General features: G+C 38.6%; 2 protein-coding genes across 2 annotated transcripts in view; one reads left to right on the top strand and one right to left on the bottom strand.

Moving 5' to 3' along the window:
• The first annotated feature begins 2,127 nt into the window (after nt 1–2,127).
• On the top strand, nt 2,128–7,518 carry SLC25A6 (solute carrier family 25 member 6). The gene is made up of 4 exons (XM_054973379.1): nt 2,128–2,318; nt 4,239–4,725; nt 6,072–6,212; nt 6,888–7,518. Exons 1-4 carry the CDS (start codon nt 2,208–2,210, stop codon nt 7,043–7,045), a joined length of 897 nt encoding a protein of 298 aa, XP_054829354.1. The 5' UTR covers nt 2,128–2,207; the 3' UTR covers nt 7,046–7,518.
• A 2,202-nt stretch (nt 7,519–9,720) lies between these two features.
• Nucleotides 9,721–15,507, bottom strand: part of LOC129325605 (granulocyte-macrophage colony-stimulating factor receptor subunit alpha-like) — a 36,720-nt gene continuing 30,933 nt past the window's right edge. Inside the window, exons 8-13 of the mRNA XM_054973378.1 lie at nt 15,057–15,178; nt 12,984–13,010; nt 12,097–12,220; nt 11,475–11,574; nt 10,865–10,943; nt 9,721–9,913 (exon numbers count right to left, since the gene is read on the bottom strand). Coding sequence (XP_054829353.1) covers nt 9,824–9,913; nt 10,865–10,943; nt 11,475–11,574; nt 12,097–12,220; nt 12,984–13,010; nt 15,057–15,178 — 542 coding nt within the window. The 3' untranslated portion in view covers nt 9,721–9,823. The remainder of the gene's footprint in view (nt 9,914–10,864; nt 10,944–11,474; nt 11,575–12,096; nt 12,221–12,983; nt 13,011–15,056; nt 15,179–15,507) is intronic.

Raw genomic sequence — 15,507 nt, 5'->3', positions numbered from 1 at the left:
TCTGGGAAGTATCTAGGGGGCTGGGGTGGCATTTTTCATGCAAACTACACCAAATTTTCAGGGGACCTACTCCTGACTGTCCTCTAATGACCCCCCCAACAGAAGCAAACTTAAGCACATGAATGAATCCCCCCAGAACCAAAGTGAAGCAAGAGGATCAACATCACATAAGAGAATTACATCCATTCAACCCAAACCAAACTGAAGCAAGCAACGGTTATTGCTTGGTTCTGTTGTGTGGTGTTTCCCCCCTGACTGAACCTAGCATCTGGCTGCTGTGAATGACACTGATTCTGTCTCAAGCAGTACCAGAACTCCATAAAGAGGTGCTGGTAATCCGTACTGGTGCATTCCCACTGAAAAAATATTACACATGCTGTAGACTCTCTTGCAATGGCTGGAAATAGTATTCATTCAGAGATTTACAATACCCTTCTCTGCCAAATTTTACAGAGGATTTATATACCAAGCTAAGACATATTATTTAAAATGTGTGTTGCATAGACAAAAGTAAACACTCTTGGAAAGAGGAGCACTCTGGAGATAAAAGCAGTAATAAGTAAGGGTGTAAGTAACCTGGTGTACACAAAGTCTCACTGCATTTCTAATGCAAGCACCCCCTCAGTTTGATCTGTTTCCCAAATCAAAGAAGAGCTTTTCATGAATAACTGCACTATCTAAAGGTATTAACTCTAGAAAAAATGGGTTTGTTTCTAGTCTGAATGTTCAAACGATTACAGAGAGGGGATTAACAAAGAGTAGAATATTCTGTTATCAGCCAGTGTTATAACACATTTCAAGAAAAGTACCTGGTGATATGATTTCAAGTTTAAGTTTACAGCAGTCCTTAAATATGTGTGTCCACAAAGAAGGAAAGAAGGGTGGATCTGGAATGCAGAGACTGACAGTAACAACATGGCTTCAGCAATGAGAATTAAACTGATGGAAAAGCTGTTAGACAGTGCCTTTGGTATCAAGACAAAAATTATATTCAGCAATAAAAAAGAATAAAATCAGTGTCTGATAACTTTGTAGAACCCAATCAAGCTTTAAAATAAATACATTTCTACCCAATAAAATCACAACAAACAAGAACAGTCATCCCCAATGGGTTTGTAATTCAACCTGAACAGGCAATGGGATGATGGCTTAGTTTACAAGGTTCTTAAATGTGGCACCCATGAGTGCCATAGCAGCCACCAATACTTCATTTGGTACCCACTTTGCTTTGGGCTGGCTACTACTCCTCTCTTAAAATTCCAAAGATGACCATTAGCTGAAAATGGTTGGGGACATTTACATGTTCAGCAAAATTAGTTGGTAAAATCCTTCAGCATGCAAATTAAGGAAGCAGCTGGTACAATAAAATTTTGATAATTGTGTAACTTTTAATGAGGCTATAAATTCCTCGCAGCACGTATTTACTATTTTATGTATTCCTGGCTGATTTGATATTTGATTATCTTGTTTTTAAAATTGTATCATTTTTTATTGTTGTGAGCCACCCTGAGCTTGTTCGTGGGGAGGGCGGAATATAAACAGGATATGAATGATAAAAAAATATGCAGATCCATGATCGTAACAATAAACAAACAAATGGATCCACCAAGTGAAATGCTAGTTCTGAATCTCTCCTTTTTTAAAAAAACACAACCAAACTACATAAAAATCCCAAATATATCAAAGACAGTGGTTCCAGTTCAGTCAGCTCACTCTGGTTTCTTCCTGCAAGGTGCTTGTTGTGCAAGGAGGGCATTAATAAAATGCAACCTGTCCTCCGTTTTAAATGGGCAAGCCATTCTGCAACATTGTTAGGCTTATATCCCGCTTTCTGACCATAATGCATTGGATTACATTATAAAGTTCACTGGCACTGTGAATTCCTTTTATTCTTCCACCTTTCTAGCATAGTTCTTCTCTTCGGCAAGCTTCTTCGCCAGTGATACAAATGTTATCCGAGGAGAAAAGCACTTCCACCGGCCCGCCTCTTCAAGCCCTGCTGATACTCTTCGCTGACCCCCGCAGGATACGCAAACTCTTTTCCTCCATCCCCCCGTCCCCGCCCCTTTGCGCCTTGCCCGCCAATGCCGGCCGGCGGGCGGGGCCGAGGGAGCCGGCCATTTAGCTCCTGCAACGAAAGGAGCCTTCCTTTTTGCGTGCGTTAAGCCGTTCCGTCGCTAGGCTGCTTCCCCTAGTTCGACGTCGTCATGGCAGACCAGGCCCTCTCTTTTGCCAAGGATTTCCTGGCGGGCGGCGTGGCCGCAGCGATCAGCAAAACGGCGGTGGCACCTATAGAGCGAGTCAAGCTCTTGCTCCAGGTCGGACCGCGTTTCGCGCGCTTACACAAAGGGGGGGCGGGGGAATGTGACAAGGCAGGTGGGTCGTGACTGTGGATGGGGGGGGGGCTCTCCCACGGCGGTCACAGTCACAGCGAAGACGACGGGGCTATAGGGCACTGGCGCTTTTTCCTCCCTCCACTAGACGCCGGTCACGTGGGCGGTGCGCGCGTGACGGCCTGCTGCGAAGTCGGATCCGTTATAGAACGCCTGCGGAGGTAGGGAGGAGAAAGGCGAGGGCGGGCACCGGCTGGTTTGAAGGCGCGTGACGCAAACAGAAGCGCGGGTGCGTTTTCTGCCCCGCTACGTGCCCCTTTGTATAATGAGGGAGGAGGAAAGGCGGCAGCCGCTGGGCCAATTGCCAGTCGCAAAAGGAAGGGCTCGTCTGGGAATGGGAGGCCCCGCCTCCCCAAGATGCGGCTGCTTGACAGGCTCCCCGCCCCCTCCCTTGCGTGGCTTAACCTTCAGTTCGCCCCCCGCTGAGTGCGCAAGAGGGCAGGGGGGATGGCGTCGCGCCTGCGGCGGTTGAGCTCGGCCCCGCCCCCTCGCTCCTGTCACAGCTGGACTGAGCGCAGCCCAGCGGGCGGCCTCTCTTTGCGAAGGAAAGGGAGGAGGGTCGGCCAGGCCTTGTAGCTGGAAGGCGGCTGCCTTTTGCAGACCAGCGTCTCCAGCTCTGCCTGTGGAAGGCGTGAATCGCTTTGCCACTTACCTTCTGGCGAGAGTGTGGTTCAGCTTTCAGTCATTTTGCAGCTTCCTCTTTTTTAAGGGTTGGATCAAAACCTGGGTGTTTAGAAGAAAGCAGGTAAGGATGTTTTTAAAAGTCATACCTGTCCAGAAAACTATCTGGATCTCTTGGTGGTCTCTCCACTTTGCTGTCAGAGAAAAAAAACAGATACTGCCATCTATTTTTCCGAGTTTAAGTTGCGCGTTAGTTTAAGTGAGGGTTACTTTGCCCTATGTTAAGTATAGAATTATGATATGGTCCGTTAGCTCCCTGCAGGTAAAGTTATCTTTGTTGTGATTATTTTTGTGTCACCAGCAGATGTTAAAATGCCTTGTGGCTATAGAGCATGACTTGCCCAAATTAATGGACTGTTTAAAAATACTTTAAAAAATGTTTTACTTCACTTATATCCCCCCTTTCTTCCCAACGACAATCCCAAACATCTTACATCACTCTCTCCTATTTTCCTCACAACAACCCTGTGAGATTGTTTAGGCTCTGTGTGTGTGTGTGTGTGTGTGAGAGAGAGAGAGAGAGAGAGAGAGAGAGAGAGAGAGAGAGAGGCCCAAAGTCACCCAGCAAACTTCCATGGGAGTGCAGGGAATCAAACCTGGGTTACCCGGATCTGAATCTGCCACTAGCCACTATACCACACTGGCTCTCCCAAGTATTTAAGTCCTTTTTTTCAGAGAGGATCCATTTTTCTTATTTATTCATTTTTAAAAAGGAGATAATGGAATTCTCATTCTGTAACTACCACTTGCTGATTTCATCCTTATAATCAATAACTGTTTTAATGTGTTGCAAGACATGGGTGGAGGGTGGGTTGTAGTTTGGCGTTTTTGATTCTTTAACAATTTTCATGACTACAAAACTAGTTCAGATTACTCTAAAACAGTTTAGTTTTTATTTTAAAACTAGCCAGGGAAATCATGTTTCAAGTGTACTTATGTTGACAAAAGTAAAAGATGTTAGCCATTTTTAAAAGGCTTTATTCAGATGGCTAGCCATTCTTCAGTTGTTATAGTTTAGGCACTCTTTTGACTTTGCTTATGATGAACACATTTTCTTGTAAGTGTTTAAAATGCACTGTGTTGAACCAGTCAACACTGCCTCTGAAAATTATTTAAATTATGATCTCTGAATTCAGTAATCATGAAAGCCTCTTTCTCTTACAGGTACAACATGCAAGTCAACAGATTGCTGCTGATAAACAGTACAAAGGAATCATCGATTGTGTGGTTCGCATTCCTAAAGAGCAAGGAGTATTATCCTTTTGGCGTGGAAACTTGGCCAATGTCATCAGATACTTCCCCACTCAGGCACTCAACTTTGCCTTCAAGGATAAGTATAAGCAAGTGTTCTTGGGAGGAGTAGACAAGCACACACAGTTCTGGAGGTATTTTGCTGGTAATCTGGCTTCTGGAGGTGCAGCTGGAGCTACATCTCTCTGCTTTGTCTACCCGTTAGATTTTGCAAGAACCCGTCTGGCTGCTGATGTTGGAAAGGCTGGTGCTGATAGAGAATTCTCCGGTTTGAACAATTGTTTAGCAAAAATTTTCAAATCTGATGGCCTACGTGGCTTATATCAAGGGTTCAATGTCTCTGTCCAGGGTATAATCATCTACAGAGCTGCCTACTTTGGAATTTATGACACTGCAAAAGGTAACTTATTTATTTATTTAAAAAATGTCTATGCTGCCTTTTTACCCTATACAGAACCTCCAATCGGCAGCAATTGTCAGAACATTAAACACATTTCAGAACATTAGAAAGAGTGTTTAAAATACAAATATATATAAATTATTTAAAACAATGATATAAAACATATAATTAAATAAACGGAGGAGGGCTAAAAAGATTTAATAAGGAAGTGCCAACTCCCTCCCCCCCCCCCCCCCAAAAGTCTTGCACATACTGGTGGAAGGCAATGATAGGAAAAGACAGACAAATCTCCCTGGGAATGGAGTTTCAAAGTTTCAGTATCACAGCTGAGAAGGCCCTTTCTTGGATTGCTACCCAGCCTCAGGTGGTGGGGGCATCTGAAGCTAGGCCTCTGAAGATGACATGTTCGGGTAGATTAACAAGAAGCCGAGATTTATCTTGATTATCTGAGGTCATGTCCACTTGGATGTTTCTAAAAGTGCCATGTAATTATTTTTTCTGAAATGAGGATGATTATAGGCCATGTGGTGTTAGAACATGCTGTCAAATCGCAACTGACTTGTGACAACTCTAGAGTTTTCAGATTCAGAGGTGGTCTGAGACCTAATGAGATCAGGCTAGCCTGGACCATCCAAGTTATGTCTGTGCTTAGAAGTAAAACCTGTTGAACTCTTGGGAGTTAAACACGCAGTCAGGCTGTAAAACTGATTACTTCATATGTGAAACTTTTCCTACCGGTACAGAAAAATCCAGTACTACAGAATATTTGTGAAGACAAATATGTGAAGTAGTTTTACTATTTCAGGCTTGATAATACATGACAGTGTGCAGTTTCCAGCAATCTGTGTTAGGTTGCTAAGTACTAATATCATTGGAGCCAGCATTGTGATAGAGCTTTGGACTAGAATCTGGGAGGCCCAAGTTCAGATCCTCATTATTATCATGAAAGCTGCCTGGGGGATGTTGGGTCTGTTACCCTAGCCTACCTCACAGGGCAGCAGTTAGGAGGATAGGAAGGGAGAATGATGTTATAAGCCTCTTTCTCCCCAGTGCAGAATCAAAAGTAGAGTATACATATTTAAATAAATCGGTTTTTTTCCCCTCTGTGCTGAATCAGCAATGAAGCAATTTTGTTTGTAGCTTCCATCAGCTGGTTTGTATGTTTACTGCTCAGTTAATTAAAACTAATGGTGTATCTTTTTGAAGACTATAGATGTAATAATATATGTGCATTATTTCATGACATTTTTTCAAGTGCAAGACATTGGTATTTTCACTTGCTGTGAGTATAAAGCAACATCTTGTCTGGCTTAATTTTTTTTTAAAAAACTGCTCTTTCATTATAGGTATGCTTCCAGATCCTCGGAACACACATATTGTGATAAGTTGGATGATTGCACAGACAGTAACTGCAGTGGCCGGTGTGATGTCTTATCCCTTTGACACAGTGCGTCGTCGTATGATGATGCAGTCTGGGCGTAAAGGCGGTAAGCTGTGCTTATCATATACCTTTTTCTTATAAAAGTATGAAATATGTTTTTGCTGGCTTTGTGTTTTTGTTTTAAGTATGCATTGTTGAAAGTTTGACATTTTGTTAACTTGATCACCAGCCAATTAGAAAGGGAAGTTCAACATGGAAAAGCCTTTGCAACTTTTAGTCTGAACATAGGTGATAGGTTTTTATAGGTATTTGTCAGTCTTCTGTGGTTAGTAGTAGTCTTGCTTGGTGGACAAATACTATGTAGATTTAATAGTGTCTCTAAATAAAAAGTGTTAACAGCTTATAAATAGGCCATTACAGTAATGCTTAATGGACTGTGAAATCCTATTGCAGTCAATGGATTTGAAGCTGACTTCACATATCCATTGTAAGGCCTGCTTCATTATTCAAATGCATTCTCCTTTCTGCATCTCAACACCCTGTTAAATTTTTAACAAAGCATGGAAGTTGGTGCCATGGCCAATTACTTTATAAGTATATAGTTGAAAGAGTTTCCTTAACTTCATAGTTTTATCTAGTTACTTTATAGTGAATGAGCTCTGAAACATTTTTTCACCCATTCTCTGCAGCTTTTACATTTCTTGAGACAGAAATTTAACATAGTTCTGTTCTTGAAACTAAGTGCTACAGGTGCACTGAGCTTGATTCATTTTCTTCACAGCTGACATAATGTACTCTGGAACAATTGACTGTTGGAAGAAGATAGCAAGAGACGAAGGTGGAAAAGCTTTCTTCAAGGGCGCATGGTCTAATGTTTTGCGAGGCATGGGTGGAGCTTTTGTCCTTGTGTTGTATGATGAATTCAAGAAAGTAATCTAACTATCTTACTAGAATTGTGAGGTTAAATTGAACAGATCATGTAACATAACTAACCATTATGGACCATTTGACTTTCAGAAATTCCTGTGCAGAATCTATTTATTGGGGCCAGATCATGTTTCCAAGTAGTGTTTAGAAGCTACCTTTATTGAACTGATATACTCTGGAGTACCAGTATTCAGGCATCAGAATAGACAGTTCAGCTCACTGATGGTCTGTTTTCGGTGTTTATTATAGTGGTGGTTGTCCTTCGTCCAAGGCATCTGATCCACATTTGTCTGCAGATCAGCCTGAAGTTTCAGGTCTTACTTTACAGGACCATACAATCATGTTTGGAGAAGTACTCATTTAACAAATCATATTTTCCCCACTTGTACTTAAGCACTATATACTGTTTGCACAGCTGAACTTCTAGCATTTGTGTTCTTTTAAATTTGGGGCATTCTGTGAAACAATAAATGTACTTAACTCCATCTTTTGTATTGAATTTACTATGACATTGTACTTGACCACTGGAATTATATTTTTTTAAAAAGACTTCTAGATTTAAAAAAAAGACTTCATTTCATTTTATAAAATTAGGCTTATTTAGATGAGGAAAGAAAGTAGGCGATTTGTAATAGTTTATGATACACGCGTAAAGGGCAAAAAGCAGTTTGAGAAATACCTTAATACCTTGTCAGCCTGTATATGCATTAGAGAAAAATAACACTTTTTATAAATAGATAAGTGGTAGTGATCTTATTTCTGTAAGTACAGTATATGTTGTCATTCTAATGATCCAAATTTACATTCTTTTCCACTAGAACATCAGCACTAAGGATGTGATACATTCTATTGGATATAAGGTATAATGCTGGCAAGTATGAAGTTGCAGTAGAGTATAGGATGACTGGTACACATAGTTAATGGAAATTGGATTGGATGTCATTTCTGCTCCTTATATAAAACATGCATCATTGTTCAGCATGATTTAAAAGCTGTAAAAGAAACCAATAAGGACTTTCTATGGGAAGATTAATAAATCCAAGCAGGTTTGTTTTTTCTCTTGTGGCTCTTAACCAACAACATAGATATTGGAAAAAATGCATTAAGGTTAGGTAGAGCAAATGGGACAAAGCACCTATTATCATTGAATTCAGTGATATGTTGGTAATAAATTTGTTGTACTTAATAGAGGAAAATAAGCTCAAGAACTGAAGTGTAATTGATGTTATGCTTACACGCAAATGGGTTCTACTTGATTGGCAAGAATGACTAGAGTATGCATCCATTGTCTTTTTGCATATACCAATATATAGCTATAAAACATCTGATGATGAGTTCATACAATAATAATAAAGGTTAAAATATCTCTCAGATGAATTTTGAGTGCTGAATAGATGGGACTAGGAGGCACTGTGACATACTAGAAATCAATGACAAACTTACATTACTAGAAAGTAAAAACTCTTGTAACCTCAAAAATTCTGGGCTCCTAAGACTCTCGTGCCTGCAGCAGAGCGCTGGTTGTTTTCTACTCTCTGAATAACTGTGGGTATAAATTACTTTTCACAATAAAGGCTTGCATAATAATGGACTAATTTGTATGTTGGTAGTCTAACAGTAGTTGCTAGACTAACAGTATCATGAAACAAACATGCATTATTACAGAAGCTTACATTTGAAGATATTAAGGACATTTATGTAAAATCAGCTGTGTCATTTTTATGTTTAGGTGTTCGCTATTTTTTGCCTATAACTACTGAGTCCAATGGCTTTTGCCTTACATAGTGGAAATGGTTAATGTGTATAGAGTGGCTGTATTGTGTGATGATAGAGCTGCCATAATGAAGTTGCCTTGACTGTTACCAGCAATAAGAAACAAGTGGTCTTACCATTGTGAGATGCTGATTCATAACTTGGATGAGAACAGGCAGAATTAGTATATTTCTATAGCACCATTTCAAGGATAGTATTTTGATTTTTTTAAAATAGGTTACATAGAACTGAACAGTATGTTTTTATAAGTTCTGTCTAAGCAGCACTAAACATTCAATACGTTATGCCATATTTTTGAAAGCTACTGTGTACCTTTTCTAATTAAACATAGTGGGATAATCTTGTACATTCCTTGTGGTGCTGCTCGGTTTGCTTAATCCTTCTGGATGTGGCATACAGGGATATTGACAGGGAAGAGGTGCTGGTAGAGGAGTAGAACATTCAGGAAGGGGGGGCATTGCTTATACTCAGAACTGATCATTGTGACTGGATTTTCATGTCAGTCTTCCTAGAATAAATTCCATTAATTCCATATATGCAAGTAGAGCGAGTATAGCAGTTTAGTGAACATGTTCAGAAAAATTATAGCTCTTGATTCTTACAGTGAGTAGGATGAAAGTAGAAAAGATGTTAAACTAAAATAAGGTTTTCTTCCCCATGCAGACTTTGCTTTTATTTCTGGGGCCTCTTCCAAACTAATTTGTCAGGGGTGTTTGGAGCATGTAGTTCTGCTCAACTGCTCATTTTCCTCAGCTCGCTTCCATTACCATGATGCTCATGTTCGGTAAGACAGCACAGTGGGATAAGTCTGGGCCTTGATCTAATAGGCAGGACTCAAGCAACAACTTTTTTGAAATGTTGCTTGCTGAAGGTGCCTACCAGCTGCTTTTCTTTCAGCAACAACAGTGAATTACTGACAGAGGCCTCTTCCTGAGCCTTCAAGAAGCTGGAGTAGAGATGGAAAAAGCATTTCTTCAAATTACTCAGGTCCATAAGGTGTTGTCTGAAGAACTGTCTTTATTTTTTAAAGCTGTCAGTAACTTCTTCAATGAAAGTTATTTTTTCATCAGGCTCATGTGCTGCTGGTAGCGAATCTACCCATTCTTTCTTTAAAAAAAAAAAAGGAAAGATAAATCATTACTTTTAATTCCTGAGGTTCTCTATTCTATCTCAGGTAAGATTTTTGGAGAGGTAGGATATAAATTTCAGTTCCACTTAGATGTAATAATTTATGATATAACTTTATGAACATGCCCAGTACTAAATAATGAAATGTTTAATCCTCCTTCCAGTATACGGAAGAGTATGCTGAACCTGAACAATCTCTGTAATAAAAATTTAATACACCATCTTGGATAGTTCACAAATTCAGTGCAGTTCTGTGATTCAAAGCTTGCCAATTCAGCAAATATATTTTCCTGGAAGTCCAATTTATTTTGGGAGAAATTCCTTTATTATTCTTGAACTTTGTTATAATGACAAAATGTGTATGTGCCCTGGCTGTTTGGAGGAAGAGTGGGATAAAATATAATAAAACATCTAAAATTATATTTAATAAGGAATCAAGTTTAAATTAAAAATTTAAAAATAAAAAATATGTTCAAAGGTTATTGACTAAGAAATCCCAGATAGCTTTTGTTTCTATTTGACAAATGTGGTTATGATATAAGGGGTGGATGCATTGCTCAATTCTGTATAAATAAAAAAGGACAAAATCATTAGTCCTAAATTAATTTCAAGAAGCTCTTATAGTTGTAAATGTTGAAAGTGGGAGTGCTGTTGGTGATTTTTTTTTTAAAAAAAGCCTTCATATCATTAAGCCTTAGTTGTTTGTGACATCATTATAGACGTATTCTAGGTTAAACTGCATCATACGTTTATATACACACATGCAAGTCACTAGAAACTGAATGTACAGAACTGGAGAACCAGCTATTTAACAGTACTTGTAAAGATTCACATGAAACTTACCTTTATAATTTGAATGAAAAAAGCTATTTGCCTTTATCATCGTAAATTTTTGGTAGATCATAGTATTAAACACATTTTAGAGCTTACCTCTGTATTCTTGCTATATTGCTGAAAAAGGTTTTTTGGTTGTGGAACTGGATTTGTTAGTTTATGCCATATATGGTATCTGTAGGAAGGAAAGTGGGGCATGATTTGTTGTCCTGATGAATTTTTACCTCAGCCACTCCCCCCACAAATAGCCAGATATTTTTTATAATTATGTTCACATTCTGGATTGTGCTTATTTTTAAATGCATATTTTCACACAGGCACAGAGTTTAAATACAAATGCATCAAAGTACCAAAAACTTTAGTGCAAGATAATGTTAACTACACATCTTGTATACTGGTGTATGTGGGGGGAAGGGGGCGTGACTAAAGGAGGCCCTGATGCTTAGCAATTGTGTTAAGTGATCCATACCCTGCCCCCTGTTAATTATCTGCTTGGTTCTGATGTTTATATCACAGGGTACTAACTGAGGTTATATGTTTGTACATTTGCTTTTCTTAGAATGCACAACTCTCCTTTTATTTGCATTAAATTATTATATCAACTTTTAAATCAGGTTTTCCGATATGAATATAAACCTCCAGCAAAAAGGGTGGCAAATCAACTAAAATGCTATCTTTTGTTACTTGAGTGTAAATAAACATTTACCTTTTACAGACAAAAACCAGGCTCAAGATCAGTAGGATGGTTCCAAGTGCCACACATATCAAAGTAATTATTGATGGTGGAATTGGTTTGGGTGGGAGATCTGAAAGAGACAATCTTTAGAATTGTAGTTTCAGTTGGGGAATGGACATACTACTTTGTCTAGTGTTGGTTTGGCTGACAGTCTTCAAAATTACACCTTACAAAGTTTCTAAAACAGATGGAAGCTTCTAAGAATTTACTTGCTGAAAAGCTAGACAGTGAACAAATTTCTTAAAGAATCCATCTATTGGTCTACCTTGGCTTTATCTAAATGTCTCACAATGGAGGAAAATTCTGAATACAGTAGACCTTTTCTTAATCCTTTATGTCTATTCAATCCACGCCTTAAAAGGCTAAGGAGGGAAAGCAACTGCCACTTGGAAGATGCAGGAAGTAATAGCGGCAGCATGTTTTGGTGAATGACAGATCACACAGGCACTATCTGAGCTGGGAGTATTCTGAATGCATCTCCATACATTTGCCTGCACCTTGGTTGGTTTTTGTTTGTTTTGCAAGAGGGTTGTAAAACTAAGAGGAATTTCTTAGAATGAGAAATAGTAAGAGGGAAAATAACTTTTTTTACCTAATATAATTTGTTCACTCCAGTCACCATACAAATGTGTCCGTGGAACATTCACTGTTTTACGCATACGGATCTGCAAGATATGCTTTTCTTTCACAGTGATGTCTTTATAATTGCTAGATTCCTGAAAATAAAAGAATTGGCCGGTTTATTTCATTATAGGTCAGTGTTACATATGATATTAAAGTTCTTTATTGTATGGGTTAGAGTTTGTACATATCTCCCTTTCATACTATTTAAAAACTACCTTCTGAATTCCATGGACACTTCCAAGCTGAATGCTCCATGTAACAGTGAAGGGATGCTGAGACAACTGTGGAAACAACTGTTTACACAAGTTGCAACATTTTGTTACAGGATCTGGCTTGTACAAATTTATATATACTTGGGACCCTGTCCAAACCTTCTGATCTGAGAATGTAAATACTAATACAAATTAATTATTTTGCTAATATCTTTATTCATTGCAGTTTAAAATAACTAAAATTATCTTTTCTTGGATCATAATAATAGTAATTTCATACTATTTGCTCAGAAACACAGCCTTTCAGTCAATCTTAAATGTGTTAAAATTGGAACATCTCCACGAGTATGTTACACTTGGTATGCACATTCCCATTCCAATTAATACAGTGAAGAATGTTAGTTTTTCTGATCTGATGTGCTACATCCCTATGCAAATACAACAATAACATAGCACAAATACAGTCCCAGTCCCAGGCACATTAGGATAAAAATTATTGTTCCACTACATCAGATCATTTGAGAAGCACTGACCTGGACTATATTTGGTAACAACAGTATTTTAAAATACTATAGAATAAAAGTTTGTATTTAAAATTCAATGTTGCTGTGCTTACTGTGTTGATAAAGGTAAACATACTTACATAGTAAGTGGTATTTTCAGTTTCATCCTAAAACACAAAATAGGCCCATATGTTAATACAGGAATCATTTTTTCTATTTTTATTGATTGTATAGAATTACATACATTCAACAGTATGCCTTAGCTGTAAAAAATGGCAAAAGTTGCCAGAAATTAACTGATAAGATTATTTGTATTTCTTCAAAAAATTTCCCAGTACTAACTTCCTCCCTAATTTATACTGTTTCTTCAAATACGTAACACTGCATATAGGATATTGGGGATATTCGTTAATGTAGCAAAGTTGCACAGTCAGGAAAGTTGCACAGCATGGAATTACAGGTGCTGAAACACTCTTCAAACCAGTATATTGCAACAAATAAAACTTTATTGAAGTTAATTCACATTCATTTGGCATTTTTGTAATAGCAGAAGAAACAGAAACCTAATCTAAATATTCCCTATCAAGTGGCCACCTAATCCAGCTGCACATGAATAGAAATATGCCACCGGCATGGTTGCACAGGAGAGCTCTGCAAAATCATCTTGCCTTTTGGCAAGACTGTGTGAGAGAACACAGGAACAGCAAGAGGAGGAGTCAGAGCTCCTCTGACTCCTGATAGCTCCTCTGATAGACAAAGAGAGGCATCATACTTACATACACAGTCTAATTCTAATGCAAAAGGAAAAAATAGAGCTCTCCCGTGTCCAGACACATGAAAAGTAGGAACTGAGCAGTTCTGCCCTCTCTCCATCTGTTACAATTTCACTTTCCTATCCATGCAACAGGCCTACCACATGCTTGCTCTTTTTCTTACTTTGAACATAAGCAAAAAAAAACCTTTTTTGTTGTTTTTAGCATATCTTGCTAGCCTAAACTCATACTGAGCTTTAGCTTTTTTAACACTCGCCCTACAATCACTGGTTATTTGTTTGTATTCACCCTTGGTTATAAGGCCCTCCTTCCATTTCCTAAATGATTTTTATTTCTCAACTCTTTAGAAAGCTGTTTATGGAGCCACTTTGGCTTCTTTAGGCTCCTCTCATTTTCCCTTCTCATAGGAATCATTTGTAATTGTGCCTTCAATATTTTTCCTTTAAGAAACTCCCAGGCCTCTTGAACTCCCTTCTCAGGTATTTATGTCCATGGGAGTCTACCCAGCATAACTTTCAGTTTGTTAAGATTTGCTTTCCTGAAGTCCAACCTACATGTCTGACTACGTGCAGCTTTTCCTCTTCCCAAGACTGTAAATTCCAAAATTCCAGGTGCCATTACTTTTACTTCATCATCTCATTTTGCTTACTCATGTCTCTTAAAAATTGCAAGGAGGAAGATGCGTGAGTGGGGGGGCGGGGGGAGATGGATAGATGTTCTCGTTTTTCTGCATGGTAATAGTGGTATCCCACCAAACTGCATGAGACTTTTTTCATCTGTATAACTATTTCATATCCTGGAGCAAAAGTCAGACTATAGCAGAATTTGACTAAATAAAAATGTCACTTTGAAGCTCTCTTCACTGCCAAAAAGGATAGACATCTGGCATGTAAATTCTTATGGATACTGCTGCACGTAGACATACTGAGACATAAATGGGAAAGTGGTATGTGCATGTGACTGTAACCCATCTAATGCATCCTTGCTGCAAAATATGGAAGAGGATAGGCCTATCTTACTATTGATAGGAAAGTGTACCCAAATGAGGTCTTCCCTTTCTGGATCTGGAACATCTTGACTGAGAACAATATAATCTATTTATTTTACAAAATTTATATCCTGCCTTTCTGCTGCCAAAGAAGTTAATCCAGATGAGCTGTATCCAGGGAGCATTCTACATGTTTGACAAGAACCAGCAATATTTAGCCTTTGCAATGAAGTAGGATTTATTGCACAATTGAGTCTGCAAGAATATGATTGTTCCTTATTTTTAACATCAGGCAAACTGAAAAAAAATTATCTATGACAGTGGAGAAACACTAAAATTGGATGCCATAGAAATTTGAACTCTGTCAAATTTTAAACTTGCATTTTTAGTGTTGCTATGGAGATTGAAAAAACAAGTTTATTGCACTGCCTTTCGACAGCTTGAACTCTTACCTTTATTTCATAGCTAGGGATGCCACAATTATAATTGTTCTGAGGAGGTGTCCACTGTATTCTGCACTTCAATAGTGGCTCAGAGCAATTTGTAATGATATTTTGTGGAGCGCCAAGCTTTTCTGGAATGAAAACTACCATTACTATATTTGACAAATAGAGAGATGGGACATTTCACAGACGTTTAAGTGGCGTGCTCCCCTCCCCCAACAATGGAAAGCCATATATATTGGTGGAGGCAAAAAACAAAGGGGTGCCTCCACTGGACAAACTAACCAACCACAACCATACGGAAGGCAATATGCAATGAACTGTAACATTAAAGAAACATAGTACAGAACTGAATTATATCAAACAATTTATAAAGTGCAATGTGCCCAGTGTAAATGCAGTCAATATTAAGTCAAGTAAATATTACAATGAATGAACCATCAGTAATGCAACCAGTTGG

The sequence above is a fragment of the Eublepharis macularius genome, chromosome 3, assembly GCF_028583425.1.
Source record: "Eublepharis macularius isolate TG4126 chromosome 3, MPM_Emac_v1.0, whole genome shotgun sequence".
NCBI classification, from domain to species: Eukaryota; Metazoa; Chordata; class Lepidosauria; order Squamata; family Eublepharidae; genus Eublepharis; species Eublepharis macularius.
The sequence above is the reverse complement of the archived record's forward strand: the minus strand, read 5'-3'. Positions and strand labels throughout refer to the sequence as shown.